The 25961-nt window shown below is 39.7% G+C and overlaps 1 protein-coding gene across 2 annotated transcripts in view; it reads right to left on the reverse strand.

Annotated features, from left to right (window-relative positions):
* adam9 (ADAM metallopeptidase domain 9) overlaps nucleotides 1-25961 on the reverse strand; it is a 37033-nt gene continuing 11072 nt past the window's right edge. Inside the window, exons 5-26 of one of the 2 annotated variants that reach the window (XM_035999049.1) lie at nucleotides 19329-19387; nucleotides 17150-17228; nucleotides 15654-15730; nucleotides 12913-13120; nucleotides 12717-12782; nucleotides 12378-12449; nucleotides 11727-11896; nucleotides 11537-11618; nucleotides 11133-11266; nucleotides 10783-10954; nucleotides 9493-9585; nucleotides 9209-9313; nucleotides 8866-8956; nucleotides 8344-8449; nucleotides 7799-7982; nucleotides 7621-7701; nucleotides 7429-7534; nucleotides 7117-7264; nucleotides 4191-4293; nucleotides 3257-3286; nucleotides 1974-2032; nucleotides 1-969 (exon numbers count right to left, since the gene is read on the reverse strand). In XM_035999049.1, coding sequence (XP_035854942.1) covers nucleotides 900-969; nucleotides 1974-2032; nucleotides 3257-3286; nucleotides 4191-4293; nucleotides 7117-7264; nucleotides 7429-7534; nucleotides 7621-7701; nucleotides 7799-7982; nucleotides 8344-8449; nucleotides 8866-8956; nucleotides 9209-9313; nucleotides 9493-9585; nucleotides 10783-10954; nucleotides 11133-11266; nucleotides 11537-11618; nucleotides 11727-11896; nucleotides 12378-12449; nucleotides 12717-12782; nucleotides 12913-13120; nucleotides 15654-15730; nucleotides 17150-17228; nucleotides 19329-19387 — 2295 coding nt within the window. In that variant the 3' untranslated portion in view covers nucleotides 1-899. The remainder of the gene's footprint in view (nucleotides 970-1973; nucleotides 2033-3256; nucleotides 3287-4190; nucleotides 4294-7116; nucleotides 7265-7428; nucleotides 7535-7620; nucleotides 7702-7798; nucleotides 7983-8343; nucleotides 8450-8865; nucleotides 8957-9208; nucleotides 9314-9492; nucleotides 9586-10782; nucleotides 10955-11132; nucleotides 11267-11536; nucleotides 11619-11726; nucleotides 11897-12377; nucleotides 12450-12716; nucleotides 12783-12912; nucleotides 13121-15653; nucleotides 15731-17149; nucleotides 17229-19328; nucleotides 19388-25961) is intronic. The other variant, XM_031309305.2, reaches the window with a different exon arrangement.

Below are 25961 nucleotides of genomic sequence, written 5' to 3' on the forward strand. Positions count from 1 at the left end.
GGGAAGCTACTGGTCTAGTGGCATTAGCTCACAAACATGTAAGCTTGCTAGCACTGCTAGCTGTTAAACATTACCAAACTGGCTAGCTAAATATACAGTGAATATTTTATAACGCTAGCAGTAGCATGAAATTTGGGACACACTGTTGCTATGTAGCACTTTCTCACAACATTGTAAGCGTGCTAGTGTTGTTAGCTAGCCGGTTTTAATTAAATAATTTTAGAGTACAAAATGTTGATGATGATGAATAAACATTTGATGACTCAGCAGTGCCAACTGTTTAACTGGTAACAAGGCCAATTAGCATTAGCTCATGAACTTGTAAGCTTAGCTATCAAACATTAGTTAAACTGGCTAGCTAACTACATATATTTTGTAATGCTAGCAGTAGTATAACATTTGGGAAACACTGCAGCTAACTAGCATTAATTGTAACCTTGGAACCCTAACTCACAATTGTTTGTAAGTTAGCCAGCATGCTAAATAACTTCATTTAAATAAGTGAAATTATTAGAAGAGCTTTTAACAGCAGGAATACAAAATGTGATTTGGTAAGAACAAGTTTATCTAGTATTTGGCTTGTTGATGTCACAGGTAAAATTGATTGGCTGGTTTGGTGACAGAGCAGACAATGCATCACAAAAGAAAGAAAGAAAGTCTGTAAGGAACAGTAGCTGCTTCAGTTCAGTCCCGATGTCTGACGGTTTAGTTTCCTGGTCAGGCGGTCCCGTTCCTGGTCCAGTTCGTAGTCCAGGACCGAATGTCTGCCATCTTGTCTCCAGAATCCTTACCTGGCTGTTGCTAGGTAACCAGCTTTGAGTGTTGGGTGACTGGGGTTGAAGAGGAGGAGAAAAAGAGGCGATGTCATCCAGGTGGGGTGGGCAGGGCCCCCTGATTGGTTAAACAGGTGGAGCGGGGGCAGGTCTTTGAGGCACCAGAGGCTGAGATGCAGCAGAAGGTTTCGGTTTTCTGAGAGAGAAATACATAATAAAAAAGAGAAGTCAACAACCCTTGGTGCTGCTAGAACCACAACGTCTCCTTTTTACATTTCTATTTATACACTTGTTCAAAACAACATACAAAATGTTATTTAGACAGATTGGTGCTGTTGGAAGATGTTTTTAGGACCAGTTAGCTAAGAGTTAGCTTACACTGCTCACAGTCTTCATCAGCGGGTGGAGTTTGCTCAGTTGTCATGGAGATATCTCAGGTGTCATCACATCACATTACTTCTGAGCAAGACTTTTAGATGCAGTTAGAATGTCCGTAAAAAGCTAGTAAGAGGTAACCTGATGGTATGTTACACTGAACCATCTGAGAAGCCATCATTGGAAACGGTTTGGAAAAGGGCAGGCCCTCTAAAAAAATACCTGGCAGGTGATTGGATGTATCAACAGTCTATCAAACTCATGCTAAAGTTAGTCGGGAGATGAGCAAAAACATTTTTTTCCATCAAGAAAAGCCTTCAGTCCTGTTCTTTTCTCTTCCTTCAATTAGGAAATACTCTCCAGTTCTGATATAACTGATGCTTTTGCAGCATCTATGCTAACCTCTTTAGGAGCTGCCATTGTTGTTTTTAAACGAGCAGTCGCCTCTCCGTATCGTCACACAGACCAAAAACCACGCCCGTAGCTGCCAGTAGCCGCTCACAGGACGCTGATTGAGCCACCGTGATTCAGACACATATGCATTATTACTTAAAGCCTGACAAGATGGATTCTCGTGTGCTGTCGTGATATTGCGAGAATCCAGCATCTGTGCAAGATAAAGTAAGACGACTTTGTGTTGAGATTTTTGGCTTTGAATTTGTGTGTTGTGTTCCAGAAGCTGATTGATTGATTGATTGACTGACTGACTGATTGATTGATATGTATATGTATATATATATATATATATATATATATATATATATATATATATATATATATATATATATATATATATATATATAAATAAAACAGTTGGGATCTTACAGAGGGGGAGGGGGAGGCCTCAGAGCGTAGGAGGAAGCCGTCCTGTTGGTCTCCACCACCTGATCAAACACAAACAGTGGAAAATTTCCCATTAGTTTAAATTTCTGACACATTTTCTTTGTCAATTTTAGATGTTCAGTTTGATCTCTGTACATGTTTATCTCGCTGCAAAGTGCTATTTCAAAGCCAGGGTGTAACTTGATAAATACAAACCACCTTTTATTACATTGAATTTGAAATTTGAAAGAGGTTTATTCTAAAAAATGTCTGAAACACCCTTCAAAACCATATAATAAATGTGTAATTGTAGAAACTCCTCTTCAGGTTATTAAACCTCTCCTAGAAACAGAACTGATGACAACAGTTTCATGTCCACAGAGGTTGGCTTTCTTTTTAATTCTTCTGTAGTATTTCATTTGATGATGGACAGTAGAGAGGAGACAGGAACCCTTTATCACTTTTCCTTCAAGAGCAACAGGAAAACACAGAGGTACTAAACCTCAAGTCAAACTAAAGTTGCAGTGGTGAAAAGTAACTAAGTACTTTTACATAAGTACTATACTTGTACTAGTACGATTCTGAGGTACTTGTACTTTACTTGAGTATTTCCATTTTCTCCTACTTTATACTTCTACTTCTCTACATTTATCTGACATCTTTAGTTTTTACAGATACTGATTAATAATAAAACACATAATCAACTAATAAATTATGATTTATTATTATAGGTGAAGATACAAATGTATTGATTTCAAATTCACAACAAACTACCGTGTATAAAGTAATTCAAATGAGCTCCACCTTTACCAGCTGCAACATTAAAGTGATGAACACATTAAAGCAGCTATAATAATAGTAATACAATAATATTTTATTCTGCATAATGAGTACTTTTGGTACCTTAAGTATATATATATATATATATATATATATATATATATATATATATATATATATATATATATATATATATATATATATATATATATATTTGATGCTTATACTTTTGTACTTTTATTATGTAACATTTTAAATGCTGGACTTTTCCTTGTAGAGTATTTCTACACTGTGGTATAACTACTTTTACTGAAGTAAAATGTCAGTAAATGTTTTAAAACAACTTGAAAACAAACACAGAATGTAAAATAACTTACAACAAAGAATATTCACTAAAAGCAGCAGCAGCAAGCAGATAAAGTTCAGAGCACTACAGTAGCAGCATTAGAGATTACAGTAGTAGTATTGCAGTAGTAGTATTACAGTGTGAGTAGTAAGTATTTTACCTCCTGTGGTGGCAGTAGCTGAGCGTGGTGCTTTACATGGAGAGAGCAGAGGAAGTTAGGACTCGTGAACTCAATCATTTCAATTAGTTGAAATGGAAACATACAGACAAACAAACACACACACTCACATTGACTTACTATTCTACAGATTTACTGGAGTATCCACCGATTAGTACATTTAATAGCCAGCTATTCCAAAAGGTCTTCACTAATAAGCATCTTATATGTATGAAATAATTGATTAGACTCTAATTTAAATCTATTAATTTATATAGAATAAATAGAAAAAGTTATTTTCTAGTCACAAGTTGAACTATATGAGGAGCTAGAGGAGGATGGAGGTGTGGTCGTCATACCAACATAGGGATACCTACATGTACTGATGGCTAACATAGTAATCTAAACCTGAGGCTTACCGGGAGCACAGTGATATGATCACCATCATCATTGGCCTCCTGATCAGCAGAGTCACAGGCAGGTTTATAACATTAACATGTTTATGTCATTGTGTCTGTGCTTACTGTCTATATGGGGTCAATAAAAACATGAAGCACAACACTAATTATTAGGGGTGTTTCTATGGTGATTAATTGGAAATGTGACTAACTGATCTGTTGGATGAGGTCATAACTTCTTAAAATGCTTTTTTGTTACACCTTCATGAAAAGGGTGAGCAGAAAACACATTTAAAAGTTGGAGAGGTTAAAGATGTCATGAATGACAGCTAAAGATATTTATAAAACTACATAATAACAAAGGACAAATAATCGCGTTTTGTTTGCAAACTTTTTTTTGGACAAATTATGATATTATAAAACAGATGATCACAAGAGGACTTTTGGAAATAATGATTGTTTTAGTACTTTAGTCTAAAACACACACACACACACACACACACACACACACACAGTCGGTCTGGAGGTGGTAAACTCACCCCGTCTCTAACAATGTTGTTGGCATTGCCCCGGGCAACAGATGGAGGCTGCGCTCTGGGAGGCGGTCCTCTGCTGGGATTGGCTGAAGCTGCACCATCAGCCCTGAAGACAGGAAATGACATCAGCTCAGTGAGTGGAGTCACGAGGCTTTCACACTAAAAGTTCAAGTCTGACATGGATTTTCTGACAGCAACATTAATGCAGCAAAGCGTCAGTTTTTAAACGAGTGGCTTTAAAAGCAGCACAGAGCACAGTTCTGAGAGCAGTTATCAGAGTGTCCCTAACGCAGCACAGAGGACAGCTGTCAAAGTGTCTTTGAACACAGCACAGAGGACAGTTTTAGAGCAGTTGTCAGAATGTCCTTGAACACAACGCAGAAAACAGTTTTGGAGCGGTTGTCAGTGTCCTTGAACGCAGCACAGACGACAGCTATCAAAGTGTCTTTGAACGCAGCACAGAGGACAGCTGTCAAAGTGTCTTTGAACGCAGCACAAAGGACAGCTGTCAAAGTGTCTTTGAACGCAGCACATAGGAAAGCTGTCAAAGTGTCTTTGAATGCAGCACAGAGGACAGTTGTCAGTCTGAACTGATTATTAATAGAAACAACAGCTGAGTCGTCCTCATCTGTCAGCTGCTGTCAACTGTAAGCTGAAACCTTCAGGATGTGGAGGCCTGGCGACAGGAAGTGATGTCAGCAGTCACCTGTCCTTTGTCTGGAGTCTGTTACAGGACATTCTCTTGCCAGGTTTTATAGCCTGTAAATCTTCAGTCAAACCTCTTAGAGATTTTGGATTTGAGTCAGAAGAGACCACATGTCACAGTAAAGGGGGACGGAGAACTCGCCTTAAAGTTAATGAGGTTGTGTTTTACTGAAGAGAAAAAAAAATTGTTTAAATAATTATTTTTTTTTTTTTTATAAAAAATGAAAAATCTGTCAGAGAAAATTATAACATTGTAACTCTTAAGTCATAATTATGATCTCTCTCTTAAGACTTCTGTGTATATAATGCTGTATTTTCTTGAGGCGGAGACAATGGAATTTGTGGTCGAGATGACATTAGTTAGCTATGGAGACGACGAGTGTCACAGCATTTCGTTGGAAAAGAGTCTAAAATTTGCGTGTCCACCACAGGTGTACTGTTTCCATCACTGCCGACTGGAGCTGGAGCCGATAAATACCCGTGCCTACTGCAGAGTCATTTGTCCCGGGAGTGAATGCCTATTGTAACCTATCCCACTGCAGACGAAGCCAGATGTTGGTGGGTGTAAGTGGGTTTTTTTTGGCCAGTGGGAAAGGGGTATTAGTAAAAGCACTGACTGGTGTTGTACAAATCTTCTTCGACAGTTAAAAGACAAGTTGTAACTCTAAATTTGTCCTCATGTATAAATATTACATTCATAGTCTATGATTTGCAGCTTTAAGGACGCACTGTATGTTTCTGACAATGTGTCAGAAATGTACAGTAGTAAGAATACTATCTTAAAACTACCTTAATATTACCTTAAAACTTTGTAACTGGACAGAGTTCAATATTGGAATGCATGTCGCATCATTTGAGGTGTTTTGACGCATGTCATGTGCTGCTGGTTTTCCCTTCCTCTTTCCCATGAACACATCTTAACTGTTCCAAATCATGTTTCATCTAGTTGCCAATTTATAGACAGGAATGAACAAACTGCTAGATTTTTGTTTGTTCATTCCTGTCTATAAATTGGCAGAGAAGTCTGTACATCATTTCATGCACAGATTTCCACATCAATATGTTTTTAGGGCTGGGCATCGCTCAAAATCTTTCAATCCGGTGCCAATTTCGATACCTCAGTTTCGATGCCAGTTCCTTAATGATACTTTTTTCAATGCCATATGTTTTAAAATTCATTTCAACATCAACAAAAATCCATTAAACACAAAACTTTTTTCCACTTTAATTCTGAATCAAAACAGTTATCAAAATAAAAAAATTCTGGTAACACTGCTCACTCAGAGTAACATTAATAACACTGGTTGTGCTTTTGGATAGGGGTGCGCCAGTCAGATACTCAGGATTCAGGGTTCGAATTACGTGGGAGCCAGTGGGAGCTGAGCTCTCATAGAGAGAGGATGAGCTCCCATGAAAGCAGTAAAATCATACACCTGTGGGGGTCTCTAAAAATCATCAGCACCATTATTTAAATCACAAATAAATCACTTTTCCCAAACACACGGAGCTCTGAAGCAGACCTGTGCATCGCTTAGTGTCCACTTTCGTTGTAAAAATAGAAATGAGCAGCGCGCCTTCCGTCCGTAGTCTGTGCAGCTTCAGGTTTATAATGGACGCGCTCTGCTGTGGGCATGCTGCAGCAGATGTGTCGCGTTTGAGCTCCGTGTAATTCTGCCGTAGTTTTGGTTTTCCACCTCCGATGTAGAGCAGCGTACAGCCACTTCCCTAAACTTTGTCTCATTCAGAGACCAGAGACCCAAACGGGGCTCTGTGTCTGTCAGAAGGTCTGAGATCTACTGCATCAGCAGAGCAATCACATAATGCACAGCAGACTATGGTGCAGGTAGATTATTTTCTGAAATATAGTGACTTTATTCTTGTAATAGCCTATTATTAGCGTTAACTAGTTTAGAGCGTGTGTGTGCGTGTCGGAGCTCCGCTCTCTGTCAATATGCAGATTGGACAGATAAGCTTGCGCTTACGCGCTCTCAGGTATCGAAATTTGGTACCGTTTGATTTAAAGTGAATCGGTCCTCGGTAGTACCGACGTAATTCGGTCGGTACCCAAAAAAGTAGAGTTCGGTACCCAACCCTATTTGTTTTTATCTACCATACGACCATACCATGCCACACTCTGTAGAGAAGCAACATTTGTGATATTCTGATGATTGTACAACCATGATGGAGACCCTCCATTTTATAAACTAATAAACTTCAGACTCACTGGTATCCCTGCGACCTCTTCCTGCGGCCCAACCCGAGTTGTCGCAGCAGCTCGTTCCTGCGCAGGAAAACAAACACACCCAGAGCGAGAAGAGGAAGGACGAGGAAGAAGAAGACCAGCACACCATCTCGGACAGACGTGTCTTTATCTGAGGAGGACATATGAACAAGAGTTTCGATCTAAATGTGGAGCTTTTAATTGTGAAACATTTGTGCAGGAAGTGCTGAGTTTCACCGACAGTGATCAAAATACAGCAAAGTAGAAGCATCTGGAGTTAGCATTAATATTCCAACAATCAGGTTTAAAAGCTACCGTTCCAGGTGGGTCCGCTGTCCACGCTGCCTCCGTAACCTTTGACCTCACAGAAAGGTGCAGCCCAGCCGTCCTCACAGTGACAGTTCCTGTTACTGTTACACACCTGACAGACAGACAGACAGGTTAGTGTGTGATACACCTGGCTGACAGACAGACAGGTACACAGACAGACAGGTGGACGTTTCTCACTCCATGTCCGTGACATTTCTTCTCCACGTCACAGTCGTAGTTCAGGATGTCGGTGCTGCGACACTCAAAGTTTATGCAGACCTGAACGCCACAGAAGAAGAAACAAGAATCAACATCTCCTCTTCTTATTTGTTTCCTCCTCTTCTCCTCTCCTCCTCTCCTCTCCTCTCCTCCTCACCTTGTTGTCTCCACACTTGGTCCCTTCGTTCACCATGCCTGGATCTGGGACGTCTGATCCCAACATGAAGTCGACTCCGTAACATTTGGCTCCTCCGATCGGCGTGCTGATGATCGACGGTTCGATGCCAAACACTGTCACACTCTGAACGTTAGAGCACTGCAGCTTCCCGCACAGAGCGTTTCTATGGAGATGGAGAAAAACATCATTCAGTCAGCATCTTGTGACTTGGAAATCTGATCAGATTTCACACTTGCAAACTTTATAGTTGAAATATACTAAATATTAGATTTACACTCTGAGACCAAAGACAGAATTGTGTTTATATATGTATTAGACTGTTCTCTCTGGGAGAGAGACCTCTTCAGGTCATCCAGACTCATCTTGGTAATGTTTCACAAGAACAGACAACAGACCTGTGAAGATGTCTCACTCTGGGCCCAAATGTTGTGTCTGGACCGCACTGACAACACTGAAACTGCGTGAAGCGTGAAAAGTGAAAGGTGTGTGTGTGTGTGTGTGTGTGTGTGCGTTGTGTTTGTTACCTGCTTTCACACTTTTTGTAGCCGTAGTTGTGGTAGCCACAGTTGCCGAAGCGATCCCCTTTACTGTTGACGTCTTTAAAACAGATTTCAGGAGCCACCTTCGCCTCTGAGGAGAGATGAAGATAGAAGAGAACTTCAGAACTGAAAATTCACACAACAAACACTTTTGAACAGTTAGTCTCCACCGTAATGTTTTCTATACTGATTAACAGTTAAAATAAACTTTAACAATCAACAACATGGACCTCATAAAAATGTAAAAAATATCTGTTCAATGGTTTCTAACAAATATTAAAAACATATCAATAGAAAAGAAAAAACATTTGTTTGGTCCCAATTCCATCCTCAACACTGTGTACTAATGCTGGCACTCTAGTTTAGAGTGCTGCACAGCACTAACATTTAATTTAACAGTAAATGTAGCATCATCCCCACAAACAGACATTATTTCAGTCTTCATCATTTGTCACCTCAGAACCACAGATAAAGTCAGTGAACATATAAACAGGCAGAAGGACGTACTGGATCCAAATATGGCCCGACACTGTCCGTCGTAGTATTGGCACTTCCCGTTATAACAGTAGGCCTGCTGGTTCCTGCAAGGCTGCCCATTCTGAAACACAAAGAATAGTTGAAAAAGATAATAATAAAATAATAAGATAAAGTTCAGACTGCTGGGGGCTGACAGACAGGATGTAGATCGAGCCAGTCAGCAAGGATGCAAATTCAGACTTGCCGCCTGTAAAGTTTCTGTGTCAGCAGAGCAAACATCTCTGTACAGCATGGTGGGTCTAATGTAAATCTGTAAATCAGACGGACAGAGTTGGGGTGGTTCAGGTAAAAGCTGAAATATATCAGGTCTTACCTGGACAAAGACGTCGCTCTGGCAAAGGGACGAGGAGCCGTTACAGTACTCAGGTAGATCACACTCATCTGTACTGGACCGACACACCGTTCCACCTGGTAGGTACTGAACACACAAACACACACACACACTTTTTTATAAATGTGCTGTAGATAATAATGTAAATATAATAATGTATTTAAAATATTAATTCCCCAAATATGACCTCATATCATCTAATAATAAACATCTCTGTGTGGAGAATTGTTTGCCAACTGAGTATTGTGAAAGCTGGTTGTGTTTACCTGACAATTGTAGCAGCATTCTCCATATGCACACTGAGCTCCCGACTTGAGTTTACAGGTCTGATACTCACAGCAGGGGTCCTCCTCACACTCCTGTACAACACACACATACATAACATACAATATGATATAATATGTATATTACACATATATTTATTTCCAAGAGATGCTGCTTGTATGATGGCGGCGCGCAGGGATGCAGCGGCTCTGAGCTCTTTCTTTCAGTGCATTATTGTCACAACTCACTAAACATAAGAGCTCTCCAAATTCCGTTGTATGTTAGCATGTACAATGACAATAAAAGGCTATATATCTTATACAGATTTATTATGTGTTTCTGAGCCACCAACACTGGACTGTGTGATTTTTCTTCTCCGGTGTTTGTTGAAGCCCATTTTAGTCTGTGATATCTAATAAATATTACCTATTAAATCCAAACTATATAAATTGGCTTCTGCCCAGGAGGTTAGCAGCAGAACAACAACAACAACAACAGCAAGTTAGTTAGTTATAGTGCTATGGCTGCTGTTTTGACCAATCAGCTGATTAAAGTACTTTGAAATACCTAGAGACAGATTGCTGCAGTTTGTTTAAAAATTAAACTCCTTCTTAGAGTCATAACACAGTAAAGTCCGAACACACAGACATGATACACATATTTTTAGATTTAGTGTGACTTACACTTTCCAATGTTATACATTATTCAATGTTTAACACAAATACATTTCAATAAAAACCCTAAAAAGACTTATGACTTATGATGTCAGAACTTGCCTGAGAATCATCATGTTTTTAAGCATTCTTAAGTATCAGAGTAATCCAGTGACAGTTGTCTGTATATCCATGGGTACACTGCAAACACTGATAAAAGCTGATTCTGCATAATAATTCAGCTTAATACTTATATCAGCTTAATGGTGGCAGTTGACTAGATGTAAACAAACATAGGCTTAAAAAACAGGGGTCAAGTCAAGTTACAGCTAACTCACTGAATCCCTGGCAATGTTATATTTCCTGTTTTATAGCCCCTGAAGCATTATGGGAACTGTAGTTCCAAAACTTAAAAAATATTGTCAGACTTAGAAAGCCCCTGATGTAAGACCATTAAATCATTATATACATACATCATTTTATTTATGCACCTTTACAAAATGCTCCATGTTTAAGTATATATATATATATATATATATATATATATATATATATATATATATATATATATATATATATATATATATATATTACATTAGTGGTAAGTTTAATTTATCATTGAAAAAATTATCCACAGACCTTCTGTGATCCACAGTCGCACTCCTCTCCCATGTCCACCAGTTTGTTTCCACAGTAGGGGGCGCTGTAGGCCTCGTCAGGCCGAGGGACATTCAGGAGACAGGTTCCCCCCGTCAACAAGATCATCTTCTCAAAGTCATCAGCACTACAGCTGCTGAAGTTTCTGGATCCTCTGCAGAGAGGAGGAAGAGATGACATATTTTGTAAATGTTTTTTTACATTTTTGGGTGAATACATGTGTGTAGGTGTGTATATGATAGTGTGTGTGTGATATAGTTTGTGTGTGTGTGTGTGTGTGTGTGTGTGTGTGTGTGTGTGTGTGTGTGTGTGTGTGTGTGTGTGTGTCTTACGTGGCTCCAGAGTTCATGATGCAGGCGGAGGTGGCGCAAGTACAGGGACGTCCGTCATCGTGGTTCATCCCAAGGTTGTGACCAAGTTCATGAGCCACGATGGAGGCGAACGAGGGAATGTTGTTATTGGTGAACTAGAGAGAGAGAGACAGACAGATAGAGAGTCAAATAAAAGACAGTATAATGGTCCCTGTTAGTCCTCTTCAGTCTGTAAAAACAGTCTTTATTCTTAGTTCTTCGGCATAAACGATCACACTCATTCTCAGAGTCATAACCTTTGTAAATGTTGCCCCTGGAGTTTAAATTTACCATTTTTTTCTGTATGATTTAAATGCAGCATTAATTTGTGAAAAGAAAGACAGGTTAGTCAGACAATAAAAAGAGAGCAGTAAGCAGCAGCATACCGCGTTGATCCCGCCCCCGTGGCTCCGGGAGCAGACAGTGGAGACGAACGCCATTCCTGCTGTTCCCCCAAAACTCTTTTTCCTGCAAGGACATCATCATCATCATCATTATAAATATTAAGAATAATGTGTGTGTGTGTGTGTGTGTGTGTGTGTGTGTGTGTGTGTGTGTGTGTGTTTGTGCACTGACAGGATGAGTTGTGCTGAGTCATGGCGGCGACGGGGAACCAGATCTTTCTCTCTCCACTGAGTAAAGCGACTCAGCACCTCTCCGGCTCCTCCGTCAGTGTTGATCAGGTTCTGCTGAGTCCAGATCTCCAGGCCAACCAGCACCACCCGAACATTTAGCTGTACGTAAATCTGAATACACACACACACACACACACACACACACACACACACACACACACACACGTAAGTAAGTAAGTAAGTAAGTAAGTAAGTAAGTAAACAACCCAAGGTGTGCGGGTACTTAAGTAAGGTACAATTATGAAGTACTTGTACTGAGTATTTACACTTCTACTCCACTTCTTTTATCTGACAGCTTTAGTTACATTACAAATTAAGGTTTTACACACAAAACATGTGAATAGTTTATATAACATGATGTTTTGTTATAAATTAAACTCCAACAGTTTATACGAGTACAGCTGAAACCATTAGTCCATCAATGAGTCGATTGACAGAACATTTATTTGAAACTATTTTAAAGTCATTTTTCATATAAAAACATTTCCTGGTTATTCCTTTTCTGTTCCTTGTTTGTGAAACTTCTCTCTTTGTGTGTCTGTGTGTGTGTGTGTGTGTGTGTGTGTGTGTGTGTGTGTGTGTGTGTACTCACGCTGTCTATAAAGTTGGCTAGATGAACCATCTCTTCCCTCACTGCTGTCTCGTTCTTGTTCATATAATTATACTGAAAGAACAACATTTTTTAGACCAAACATTAAGTACATGATTATGTAAACATTAAGTACATGATTATGTATTTAAAGGAACATTCCCCCAGTCGCTGTGTGAAATTAGTTCAAGCTTCACACTGTTAGCTTAACACAGCAGAGTTCAGACTCAGTAAGCCCCACAGTTACTAGACGTTTTTTCATTCAATTGTCGAGCGAATTTTAAACGAACTTTTGAAATGTTCCAAAAAAAGAAATGTGAATTATGTGTGTGTGTAGGTTACCCTGTCGTTGTCGACTACCAGCAGCAGCTCCACGTAGTGAGTCTGATGGAGAATAGCTCGCTTCATCTGCAACACATAACAAGAAGTTACTCTATATGTACAAATTAATTATTAGTGTGTGTGTGTGTGTGTGTGTGTGTGTGTGTGTGTGTGTGTGTGTGTGTGTGTGTGTGTGTGTGTGTGTGTGTGAACCCACCCTGCTGTGCTGTCTATGGTGGATTTCCTCAGGTTTGTACTGAGCGTGCTCCGTGGCGTTGTTGTCATGATCACGCTCATCATCGTGGGGCGTGCCACACCCCCGGGGCTGTGATGTCACATCCTGCAGGCGGTACACCAGGTGCTGGTCAGGGGCAAAGTCTGACGGCTCAATGCCATAACTGTCGTCAGCGAGATGCAACACTCCTCTGATGAAAAGAAAGACAAGTAGATAGATATTTGTTTTTTCATTCAGAGTGAGACATCAAAAACTGTAATTTTGTGTTATTGTGTGACTTGGTGTTTTAAAGGGTTAGGAACTATCAAAACTAACAAACTAACTAACCAATCGAGGCAGCAGTAGACGAACAACTCCCGTGTTTTGTGATTGATTTTTGTAGGTGGTCCTTTTTTAGGTGTCTAAAATACGTTTAGCTGCTGCCCCCGTCCACAGCAGTACATTGCTTACTCCTGCCAGCTCCTCCAAACTGGGGGTGTGCCAGCGCCATTTACTGACTATGGATAAGTACCTCATACAACCCCACTTCAAAAGAACTATCCCTTTCAGCTTCGTTCAAGTTCAGCTAAAACCTCCAGTGGTGTTACATAGAGACTATTGAAAAGTGTGTGTGTGTGTGTGTGTGTGTGTGTGTGTGTGTGTGTGTGTTTGTGTGTGTGTGTTTAAGTTTTAAGTTTTTTGTGTGAAGTCCACCATATTAATTACTGAGAAATCACACAGATTGAAACAGCAGGGTGGACCACGCACGCACACACGCACACACACACACACGCACACATGCGCGCACACACACACACACACACACACACACACACACACACACACACACACACACACACACACAGCCATCTGGTAGGAGAATATAAATAGGAAACTAACTTTGTCCTTGAGAGAGGAGAGTGTGTACAGTGTGTGTGTGTGTGTGTGTGTGTGTGTGTGTGTGTGTGTGTGTGTGTGTGTGTCAGTTCTCTTTAAAGACGACATCGTAAATGGTCGAATTTCTGCTGAAATCAAACAAAATATATGAACCAGAGAAATAGTGTGAACACTTAATGAAGTTTAATACAGAATATGTTTATTACACGGCCTTGTTAAACACTTGATTCTGATCAATCATGATATTCTACCTGCTATTTCTTTTTTCTGTTGCTAAGTGTAGATCACAGGCAATAGCTCCCGCTGCCTAGCTAATTGCTGCTGCTCTGCACTGCTCACTGCCGCATTAAAGACCTCCGCTGGCCGAGCCGGCTACTTCCAGTTTGGTGCTCCGCTAACTTGAATAGGGATTAAATGATTTAAATGTGCGACTCTTCTAGACTTTCCAAAAGTTTTCGGGCCCAATGGATTAAATTCTGATAGTGAAACGAGTCATTTTGGGCCAGAGGGCATCACTTGATGGACCAGGAGTTGTAATGCCACTGTTTGGCCGCTATGTTAAATTTGCTTCAAAACCCGGCATAGTTTCTGGGGACCTGGGAAGATTGCTGCTCATATGAAGGTTACCGCTGATCAGCGGATCACAAATGGAGAGAGAGGGTGGGTTGGAAACGGGAAGCGCTAACAGCACAAATGGCATCAGTGCAATCAGTTAGTTAGTTAGCTCCATGGTTAGCTCACACTCACCGGGGCAACCTGGCTCCTGCCCAAGAGCGGGAAAGTTAACCGACCAGGATGCAGGCGTTATCAGCACGTAACCTCTGTATGAGTAGCTGTGTAAAAAGTGTGATATTGTGCGAGCCAGTCATTACGAATAGAACCCCTGATGCAAAACTCTCCCTGTGATCAGAGGTAAACCAACATGTTGGTGTAAAATATGGCCAAAAGTTGTAGACAGCCTATCTGTCTAGGTCTGTTTTTTCTGGATTTTAGTTCCAACGAAGTGAAATGTTAATGCTGCAGCATACAGTGATATTTTGGTGTTCTTCCCACTTTGTGTAAGAAAATACAGAACAAAAGAACACAGGCACAACGCTAGAGCTGAAATGATTTGGATAAGTGATTGTTCATTTACGTTCTTTTAAAATGTGTAGATTTATGTTTTTCTCTTTTTCAAAATAAACTGAATGTCTTTGGGTTTTGGACTGTTGGTCGGACACAACAAGACATTTGAAGACATCTCATTGGACTCTGGAAACCTTTGATAGGATTAATATTTATAAAATAATTCTTATTTGTTAAGTCTTTAAGTTACAGTTTAAGTTTATATACATAAAAAGTGCAAGTCATGTATTAAAACAATCAAATGTTGTAGAGTAATTTCTACAAATAAAAAACTAATTAATGAACATGTAAAAAAAATGTGCAGAGGTGTGAATCTTCACTGATCTCCCGATTTGATTACGATTATCATGTCAGCGATTCATTTCGATTTGATATCTCGATGCATCACGATGCGTCAACTACATTTTTCTATAAAAGCCATATGGAATATTTAATTCATAGCTTTTCAAGCTTCAAAAACAAAAAATTCTGCAGTGCTCTAATACTAAATAAATTGGATACATAAAACTACAGCACTGAGCACATGGCACTTCCTGAATGTGCAAAACATAACAGAATATGTAAACAGAAAGGTTGTTAGGCATACATTCAATTGTAAACAGAAATAATCGATTACGGCCTGGCTGATTACCGATGCAGCATCGTCCATGTCCACGATTCGATGAATCAATTATTTGATTCATTTCAATACCTCTAATAATGTGTGTGTCTCTGTGTGTTACCTGAGGCCGTTGCAGATACTCATAGCAACAGAAGAACCCTTCATGTCCTGAATGAAGCCCTGATAGTGACAGTGGTCCTGAAACAGAGAGACATTGTACAGTGATATACAGGCTGCAGTGTCTCTGAGACACCAGCAGGGGGCAGACATCAGCTGTGTTCTACTAAACATCAAGTAGCATTGCCACTGTGAGCATGTTAGCATGCTGATGTTAGCATTAAGCTCAAAGCACCGCTATTTCTAAGTACAGCCCATAGACTGTAAATATTTATAAAATTCATATTTACAGTCTATGGTACAGCCCCACAGAGCTGCTAGCATGTTAGACTGTAACTCTCTTTATATGATGCCAATAAATTCATTTGGATTTAAATTAGCAACTGACTGACTCAGACTTTACAGAGTCAGAGTCCAGCGGCTGTAGATCATTCATGTGTCATCAAATATCACACACTGAAGAGACAGAGAGAGAGAGAGAGAGAGAGAGAGAGAGAGGGACTGAAAACCTCTAGCCAAAGAGTGCAGTAGGTCAGCAGACGGGAAATATCAATGCATTTAACTAAACACACACACACACACACACACACACACACACACACACACACACACACACACACACACACACACACACACACACAGAAGTCCCAGGATGCCTCTCTCTCTGGGAAAAATCTTATTTCAATAAACCAGCGTCAGACACACTGAGCAGTGTGCAGCAGTTTTTTAGAGAAGTGGGATTAGCTTCATAGTTTAGAGACATTTTGGTTTCTTATTGTTGCATTTATATTCTAAGTTATAATTATTACTGAATGTTTTAGCCTGAAAATCAATTTTATCTCAATTATTGGAATAATCAAGTGTGGATTTCCAACATTGGTTTGTTACGTAAACGTCTGCAATATTAAAGCACCAACTCTGCTTAAAATGACATTTAGGTTCTTAGATAACATTGTATTCACGTTGCTACTAAAAAAGACTGAGAAGTTCTTTACTGTTTAATCTTTAACTGTCTGGCTGTTATTATTACTGCGGTGGGGCTATGTGCACCTGAATGAAGCTTTCAAAATATATAATAAATAAAAATAAATGCATTTTTGCCCATCTTTTCTTCTCTGTTAGTTCTGCTTCAGTCCAGTTTATGTACGACTTCACTGACTCATCCTATCTCCTGATCCCAGCTTCCTGTTCTAGTTTATTATCTGAAGCATTGATTGGTCACATCATAAGGTCCTGTCACTTCCTGGCTGCTCAGAATTTTTTTCAAAATGTTGTACGATAGTAAAGTGACTCACATTACTGTCTACAAACCTCAATGTGGCCTCATTTTGACTGTTAAACACCCAAGAAAGGCCACAAATCCTCAGTAAATTGATAGATTTTCCTAATTCACCTCAAACACAACCTGCCTGTGTCTGTGTGTGTGTGTGTGTGTGTGTGTGTGTGTGTGTGTGTGTGTGTGTGTGTGTGTGTGTGTGTGTGTGTGTGTGTGAGATATACCTGTACAGGTGGTCTGGATGTGATGAGTGATCCGTTCTGACTGTAGGAGAAAACAGTGAAGTCTGCAGGAAGCAGCAGTCTGAAAACAACAACATGTGTTTTAAATGATTGTAGCGGCGATAATTCAAAATCAATTATCTTCATCATCACCAACGTGTAAACAACAATAACGACACCAGATGCAGGAAGGTGTCAGGTTGTTTCCTCCAGGTAAAGACTGTACAGAATGATTTACATCAAAAAATGAAATCCCTTCAGGAAGTGTTGTTAATGTTTATAGTTTAATTAATATATTGTTAATTTAAATCATTTATGTGCTAATTCACAGTCGTCAAAACTGAATTCTTTTAAAAAGTAAAAAAAGAAAATACCAGTATGGAGTCAGCAAATGACAAATGTGTAAATCATTCTATTTCTTCTCTACTTGTCTTTCTTTTTATTGTGTTCTATGCCGTGTCTGTATGTTAGTTATTGTTGGTATTTTATATTTTGTATATATTCACCTATCTGTTATTTAAAGCAGTAGAAAACAACTGATGATCCTCTTAGATTAACCTGTAGTGTCTTGCCTTGAACATTAAAAATTAAAGATTATCAGCTGTGTTTCGACTTAGTTTTTTGCTGCGGACATCATTAACTGATGGATATGAGCCAATCAGCTGTGTCTGATATGATGTCATCAGACTAGAACATAATGTGCCCTAGTTCAAACTGCACACTAAGATTGCATTAATGAAGGGATTCAGTGATATAAAGTACAAACAACATGTCATTTTTAAATGAATGTGTTTGTATTATTTTTGTTCTGATTGTGTGTTGTGTGTCTGACATTTGAATACAAAACAGAATAAATTGGATCAGAAGACAAAAAAAAAAATGTATATAGCTGTTATATTCCAGGTACTAGTTACCAGGTACTAAATGTACTTCTTGGAAATACGGTTACATTTCTGTCAAATAATCATCTTACAGGGTTTTCATGGTCTTTATCAATGTGACATGCAGTTGAACGTTTTGGTAAAACTATTAACAGTAGTTAAAGGGATAGTTGTATATAGGAAGTGGGGTTGTATGAGGTATTATCCACAGTCAGTGTATTATCTACAGTAGATGGCGGTCAGCACGCCCCCAGTTTGGAGACGCCAAACTGACACAAAAACAAAGCAATGTACTGTATCTGTTATTTAAAGCAGTAACAAACAACTGATGATCCTCTTAAGTTGCCATGTTTCTGCACTCGTCCTTGAGAAGAACGTCAGCAGCCTGATATCATGTAGCTTTCCAATTTAGACACTGAGGTTTATCAGTTTGTTCACAACGGAGAGACACTGAGAGAGAGGAGAGCTGAGTATCAGCACTGTTGATGGAAACACAGTCGGCGAGCTGGATAAGTCCCTCATACAACCCCACTTCAAAAGATCTGAAGCAGACAGGAGTACCGACCCGGAAGTTAAGCAATGTACTGCTGTGGACGGTGTCAGCAGCTAAACGTATTTTAGACACCTAAAAAAGGACCACCTACAAAAATCAATCACAAAACACTAAAACAAAAATAATACAGTTTAAGTATATGCTATATTTAGAATATTGTCACTGCTTTACCTTGCTGTCAGACAGGTGTTAACGACTGAGGCAGCAGTAGACCAGCAACTCTTGTGTTCTGCGAGGTAAAATGACTGTCAAAGGAGTCTGGTGGCTTTGAAGAGAGCATAGATAACGGCTTGAGTTTCCCGTTGTAAAGGGCCGTTTGACAGCAAGGTAAAGCAGTGAAAATAGTCTATATAGCGTACACTTTAACTGACATTGATTTTTTTAGGTGTTTAAAATTCATTTAGCTGCTGCCCCTGTCCACAGCAGTACAATGCTTAGCTTCCGTGTCGGATTCTGCATCTCCAAACTGGGGGCGTGCCGACCGCCATCTACTGTAGCTAATACACTGACTATGAGTAAGTACCTCATCCTACCCACTTCAAAACATCTGAACTATCCTTTTAAGACTATTTTGTTTTTACTACTTATTCTAAGGTGAAGAATGAACTCGCTGCTGATCAGTAAAGTATGTTGCGGTAACAGTGAAGTTACATGAACCTGAAACAGTTTACAGATCAGGAGTCAGTGTGTACAGAGAACAGCAGGCCTACAGTACTCCTGGATCATAATATCATATCACATAACTTACTCATTTCTCTCCAGATGAACAACATGATCTTTTCCATCCACAGTGACGACATAAGAGACCTGAAGACAGACAGAAAGGACTCATTAGTTTAATATAAATATACGATACACAAATACTGGCCTTCATTAATGAACACAGTTAAATGAGCTTTACCAGTAATCCTGAGCACCAGACAGGGGCGGATCTACCGGGGTGGCATAGGGTGGCAAATGCCACCCTAAAAGAAAGCCTTGCCACCTCTGCTGCCACCCCATTTGGCAACGAATTAAAAGTGATGGCCAATTTGACAATTTACGAGCGCGAATCTCCAATGTCCGACTGCAGTCAAAAACTGTTTGCTTCCCCTCTCACACATCTGCCACTCATCACCTGTGTCTTACCTTAATGCCTTTCCTGTGATAATGCCCCTTTCAAATAATCAAATCTTTAAGCTTTCTGCAAGTGATACAGTTAAAGTTACTGACTAAACATTTATAATAGAGTGAACATTTTAAAAGTGTGTGTGTGTTTGTGTGACAATATCACAGCATCATGTACACGTAACATTATTATATATCTATAATATCACAATCCAAATCATATCCATGACATTAACTACTGTGATGGAGCGCAGAGCAACGATTTTGGTGAGCAGGCATGTGGAAGATGCGGGACGGATTTAAAATTCACCTGTCACTGGTGCTGATTTACGGGGCTCAGTGGGCAGACATGGCACTCCACCAGAAACAGTAGGGCGCAGATTCTAAAAATTATTTTATTTTATAACATCTTCTTTCTCATAGTGAGTTAGTTTAACTTAACTTAATATCGGCGTAAGAAAAAACAACCATCGATATATGATTTGATCTGATCATGGTTCTGATACAGGGAAGATCAGGGTTTGTTGTGTGAACAGGAAGCTTCAGAGAAGCTGGAAAAAAACTCCAAAAAACTAAATTAAACTCCAAGGTCACCTGAGCCTCTGACTCACCTGGCAGATATCCTCTGTGTGTGTGTGTGTGTGTGTGTGTGTGTGTGTGTGTGTGTGTGTGTGTGTGTGTGTGTGTGTGTGTGTGTGTGTGTTTTCACCCCTGCAGTAATCACATACCTGCTGGTAGCTGCAGCAGCTGTCTGTGTGTGTGTGTGTGTGTGTGTGTGTGTGTGTGTGTGTGTGTGTGTGTGTGTGTGTGTGTGTGTGTGTGTGTGTGTTTGTTTAAGGTGAATTAGGACAGGAAGTCAGCGGTGGACTACATCACCCAGCTGCCAAAAGCAGCTCCTCTGTGCTCTGAACACAGTGGGGGGCAAAGGTCAACAGAGGACCAGACACACCTGCTCTGATTAATCCAACACTCACCATGACAACATAGATTTACTCAGCTTCTCATCATGATGAGAATTTTCTACTTTTAACTAGATCCTTTTCACTTTTAAAACATGAATATCTTTTTATGTTATTATGACATATTTATTGTTATTACAACACCCCATATTATTCAGTTTTTACAGGTAACTGTTTTCTTATATCATGAAACGTTCTGCACAAAATCCCATTAAGACAAGACACAATTTTCATTATAACGGACAACAGCATTAAAACATTTTAATGAAATATTCTAACAACAATTCGAATAACATATCTTATCTTTGACCGGGTGTTTTAAAGAGTTAGTCCTGAATTACCAAAGTCACAAAATAAGAACTAACTAACTGATCAAGGCAGCGGTAGACCAGCAACTCCTGTGCTCTGCGAGGTGCAATCAATGTTTGTTTTTTTACGTTTAGCTGCTGCCCCCGTCCACAGCAGTACATTGCGTCCTGTCGGACTCGGTATTCCTGCCTGCTTCTCCAACCTGGGGGCATGCCGACTGCCATCTACTGTAGGTAATGCGCTGACTATGAATAATAACTCATACAACCCTACCTCAAAAGATTCAAACTATCCCTTTAACTTGCTAATGTTAGCATTGACTTTATAGTCCAGCTTAAAGTCTGACCAAAGTTGAGCGCCAGTGTGACAGATGTGCCTGACAAGCTGAGATGTCCTATACAGGCCACCATACAGAGGATAAACCTTTTAATTTAGATAACAGCATGATGTTTTTTACATCTTGCAACTGATTTGAATATCAGGATTTCAATGATTTATTATTATTATTATTATTATTACTACACTACCTGCTTTGAAGACGCTAGATTTTTTTGTTGAGTACCTACATTATTTTTACGATATATTTAAAAAAATAGTCTAATCTAACAACATTCATATAACATTTTGATATCCATGTAAGCTTTTAATAGCACTAGCAGTTTATTTTCTCCTACAGAGCGATGTGTCCTGCAGGCAGATCAGTGGGTGGATTATTGTTACAGATACCAATGTACTGACACACAAAATGTTGTGTTGTTGTGGAGTAAATTATACTGTATAATGTTTATTATCACCACTGGCAGGTCCTCATACTGTACAGGATTATATTTTAGCCTTCATGTTTACCATTTATAAGCAGCATCAAGACTTGTTACATTGTTTATTACATTATTATTACATAATTATTGTAATGTAATTATGAGAAAAAAGGTGTTTTGTGTTGTTTACTGTCTTTAAACGGTTTCTCAACAACTCAACCTTTTCTTGTCACTAAACAACAGTTTTGATGCCTTCCAGTCGGGTTTTCGACCACACCACAGCACTGAGACAGCTCTTGTTAAAGTATTTAATGACATCCACTTAAACACAGATAGTGGCAAAATTTCAGTCTTAGTATTACTTGATCTCAGTGCTGCATTTGATACGGTCGACCATGACATATTACTAGACCGATTGGAAAACTGGGTTGGCATTTCTGGCTCAGTACTAAAGTGGTTTGAGTCTTATTTAAAGAATAGGGACTACTTTGTGTCTATAGGTAATTATACATCTGAGCATACAAATATGACGTGCGGAGTTCCCCAAGGCTCAGTTCTGGGGCCTCTTCTGTTTAACATCTACATGCTTCCACTGGCTCAAATTATGGAAAACAATAAAATAAGTAACCATAGTTATGCGGATGACACACAAATTTATATAACCTTATCGCCAGGGGACTATAGTCCAATACAATAACTGACTAAGTGCATTGAACAAATTAACGACTGGATGTGCCAGAATTTTCTTAAATTAAATGAAGAAAAAACTGAGGTGGTTGTTTTTGGAGCAAAAGAGGAACGATTAAAAGTCAGCACTCAGCTTCAAACGACAATGTTAAAAACAACAGACAAAGCCAGAAATCTTAGTGTAGTCATGGACTCAGACCTGAATTTTAACACATTAAGACAATTACAAAGTCAGCCTATTACCACCTTAAAAATATATCAAGGGTTAAAGGACTTATGTCTCAGCAGGATTTGGAAAAACCTGTCCATGCTTTTATCTTCAGTAGACTTGACTACTGTAACGGTGTCTTTACAGGTCTCCCTAAAAAATCAATGAGACAGCTACAGCTGATTCAGAACGCTGCTGCTCCAAGCAGAATGGACCAAGACCAAGAAAATGGATCACATCACTCCAGTACTGAAGTCTCTACACTGGCTTCCAGTGCCTCAAAGAATTGATTTCAAAATACTTTTGCTGGTTTATAAATCACTAAACGGTTTAGGGCCAAAATACATTTCTGATCTGCTGCCCACCCAGACCTCTCAGGTCGTCTGGGACAGGTCTGCTTGTTGTCCCCAGAGTCAGAACTAAACAGGGAGAAGCAGCGTTCAGTTTTTATGCTCCACATATCTGGAACAAACTGCAGGTCCGCAGCAACTCTCAGTTCTTTTAAATCAAAGCTAAAGACCTATCTTTTTGATGTTGCCTTTCTTTAAATAACTGTTCATTTGTTATACTGAAGTTGTATTGATGACACTGTATGACATTCTATAACTGCTCTTTAATGTTTAATTTCTTATACTGCACTGTAACTTTTATTCGCATATTTTATCTCTCAGTTCTTTAATTTCTTATACTAACGGACATATTTCTGAGAATTTCTCCAACGCGGGTGTGACATAGATTAAAAACAAGACTTAGAGGGGGAAGAGAAAAAAAAATTTCCTCCGGCTATGAGAGCTATGCGAAAGCCTCGAAAATACAGATAACGGACATATTTCTGAAATATTACCTCTCAAAAAAAACGGGTGTGACAATAGATTATCCATACAAGGACCACGTCTGTGAACTGGTCAGATTTAGTCTGTGAACTAGGTCAATAAGAAAGACAACGTCTGTGAACTTGTCAGATATTTCTATGAACTTATCAAGAGACAGACTGTGAACTGTCCGAGATTTAGCAAGGTTTACCGAGATTAAACTAAGCTTTTGTAGCGACGGCTACATCGTAGTGAAAAGTAGAACTACTGCAATCTTGTAATGGGTAACGAAAACACCAAGTAACCGGAGCCAAAAGGACCTGTGGTCAGAGAAATGTTTTTTTTACCTGCTCTTTGTTTTAATTTGATTTTTTTATCATTTTCTAACTGCTCTTTAATGTTTTATGTAAAGCACTTTGAATTTCCCTGTTGCTGAAATGTGCTATACAAATAAAGCTGCCTTGCCTTGCCTTGCCTTTATGCTAAGCTAACCAGCTGCTGGCTGTAGCTTCATGAGAGTGGTATCAATCTGAACATCTGACTCTTAAGCTACATCTACACTACTACATTTTCATTTTAAAACAGCGTTTTAAAACTTAAACAATCTATTAGCCCCCTTTCAGAACCAGTCTCCGTCCATACTAACATGTCTTTAACGCATACCGCAGACCATTCACGTACACTGGGTATTGTGCCGAGTTTTGCATCCCTGGCGAGAATTGCATCCACCTCACGGACAGCAAGGAAATGCTACTTCAACTGAGTCTAATAAAACATTGGTGACTAAGAGTTCTTATCATCATTGATAAAAAATTACAAAGAAGATTATATCGATTTTAAACGGTACTTTGCCTTAAAAATCATTAGTTTCCCTTGTGGATGCAAATTTCAGCAGAGATGCACAACTTTGGCACAACACCTGTAACAACCCTGGACACGGGAATTGCCGCAAATCGCTCAAATATTAGCTTGGCTCTGCGCATGTAGGCAGAAACAGCTGTAATTTGTTATCCCTGTTGAATTAACCACCGGTAGTCGAGGCTGATGTTGTTTGTTTTCTTGTCATGTGATATGGGCGTGACAAATCCCAGAAGGGCAAGTCGGGATTGATAAGACAATCAGGAAGACACCGTGGCTGTCTGCGTCATCGTTTCCAAAGGTCTGTTTCTGCCTGTCCAGACTACAAAGGATTTAAAACTGGGTCAGCAGTGTTTCCAAATGTCTCCGTAAAAGAGCTCGGAAACGCTGGAGTGGTGTGGACGGCAGGCATAAACGTAGCAAAAGTTTTTAAACAAAAACATAGTGGATGTAGCCTCAGAGAGTAAGAGAAGAGGAGGATTTACTTAAATGTCTTTAAAACGGCTCCTTTACATGTTGTGTTTCTAACTACATTATAGAGTATGATAAACTGTTTATTAAGTGTTTATCACTGTTAATAAATGCTAAATAATGAGTTACAGATGAAAAGATGAAGTGTTTTTAGATTCTGGACTCTTGCAGAGAATAAAAACACATCAGACAGCGGGAGAGAATGGCTGCAGGCTGAACACACACACACACACACACACACACACACACACACACACACACACCCTAACATCATACTTTCACACAGCGTCACTTTCTCCGATCATGCTCCTATTTCACCAGTGTGTTAGTGTGTGTGTGTGTGTGTGTGTGTGTGTGTGTGTGTGTGTGTGTGTGTGTGTGTGTGTGTGTGTGTGTGTGTGTTTTAAGGTGGTCCTGCGACATAAACTGTGTTCATACTGAACTGTTAGTTAGTAGAGAAAGTTCAGTTCCACCTTATCAGCTGAATCATTTCTTATTAGTCTCATGTTCTTCTTGTGTGGAACCATTCTTCACTGCTGCAGCTCTATTGAGGACACTTTCAGCTGCGCACCCACCCACTGTGCATTAGGCCCCTGACACACCAACCCAACGGCCGACCGTTGGCAGAAAAGGCAGTCGGACTGATCAGTCGGTTCCCCGAGGTCCAAAAAGTCAGAACACACCGAAGCGACGCCAACTTGAGCGTACGTTCTGCACGTGCGCGAGACGTAATACGTCTCCATAACAGCAGGCGGCGTTAATCTGTATTGTCGCCCAATACAGATTTTTCAACTGGGCATAATGGCGGCTTTGTTCGGAATACGATCTCATATTTTACGAAGATAGTTCACCGAAACGTGTTTATGAAAACATTTTAAGTGAGAAATAGGCCATGCAGTTGCTGAATCTGTCTTCATTTCAGATCAACAAAGGTCAGTTTAAAAGATTTTCGTCAGATTTTGAGAGGCTTAGTCACGCTCATCCTGCTCGTCATTTCCGGGTTAGCACTCCACCAATCAGATTGGTCATTGAGTCCGACTGCCCGCCCTCCGACCCAGCAAGTCAGGTCGGCCAACACACCGAACAGACTCGAGTCACTGACTGTCCGACGGCCGATTATCGGGTTGGTGTGTCAGCATCTTTAAGCTCACTTTCTGTCTGCAGCCTGATATGCTGCTGTTCGTGAGAATGTATTTATGTTAGATATTTATT

The sequence above is a fragment of the Sander lucioperca genome, chromosome 2 (assembly GCF_008315115.2).
Source record: "Sander lucioperca isolate FBNREF2018 chromosome 2, SLUC_FBN_1.2, whole genome shotgun sequence".
In the NCBI taxonomy this organism is placed as follows: Eukaryota; Metazoa; Chordata; class Actinopteri; order Perciformes; family Percidae; genus Sander; species Sander lucioperca.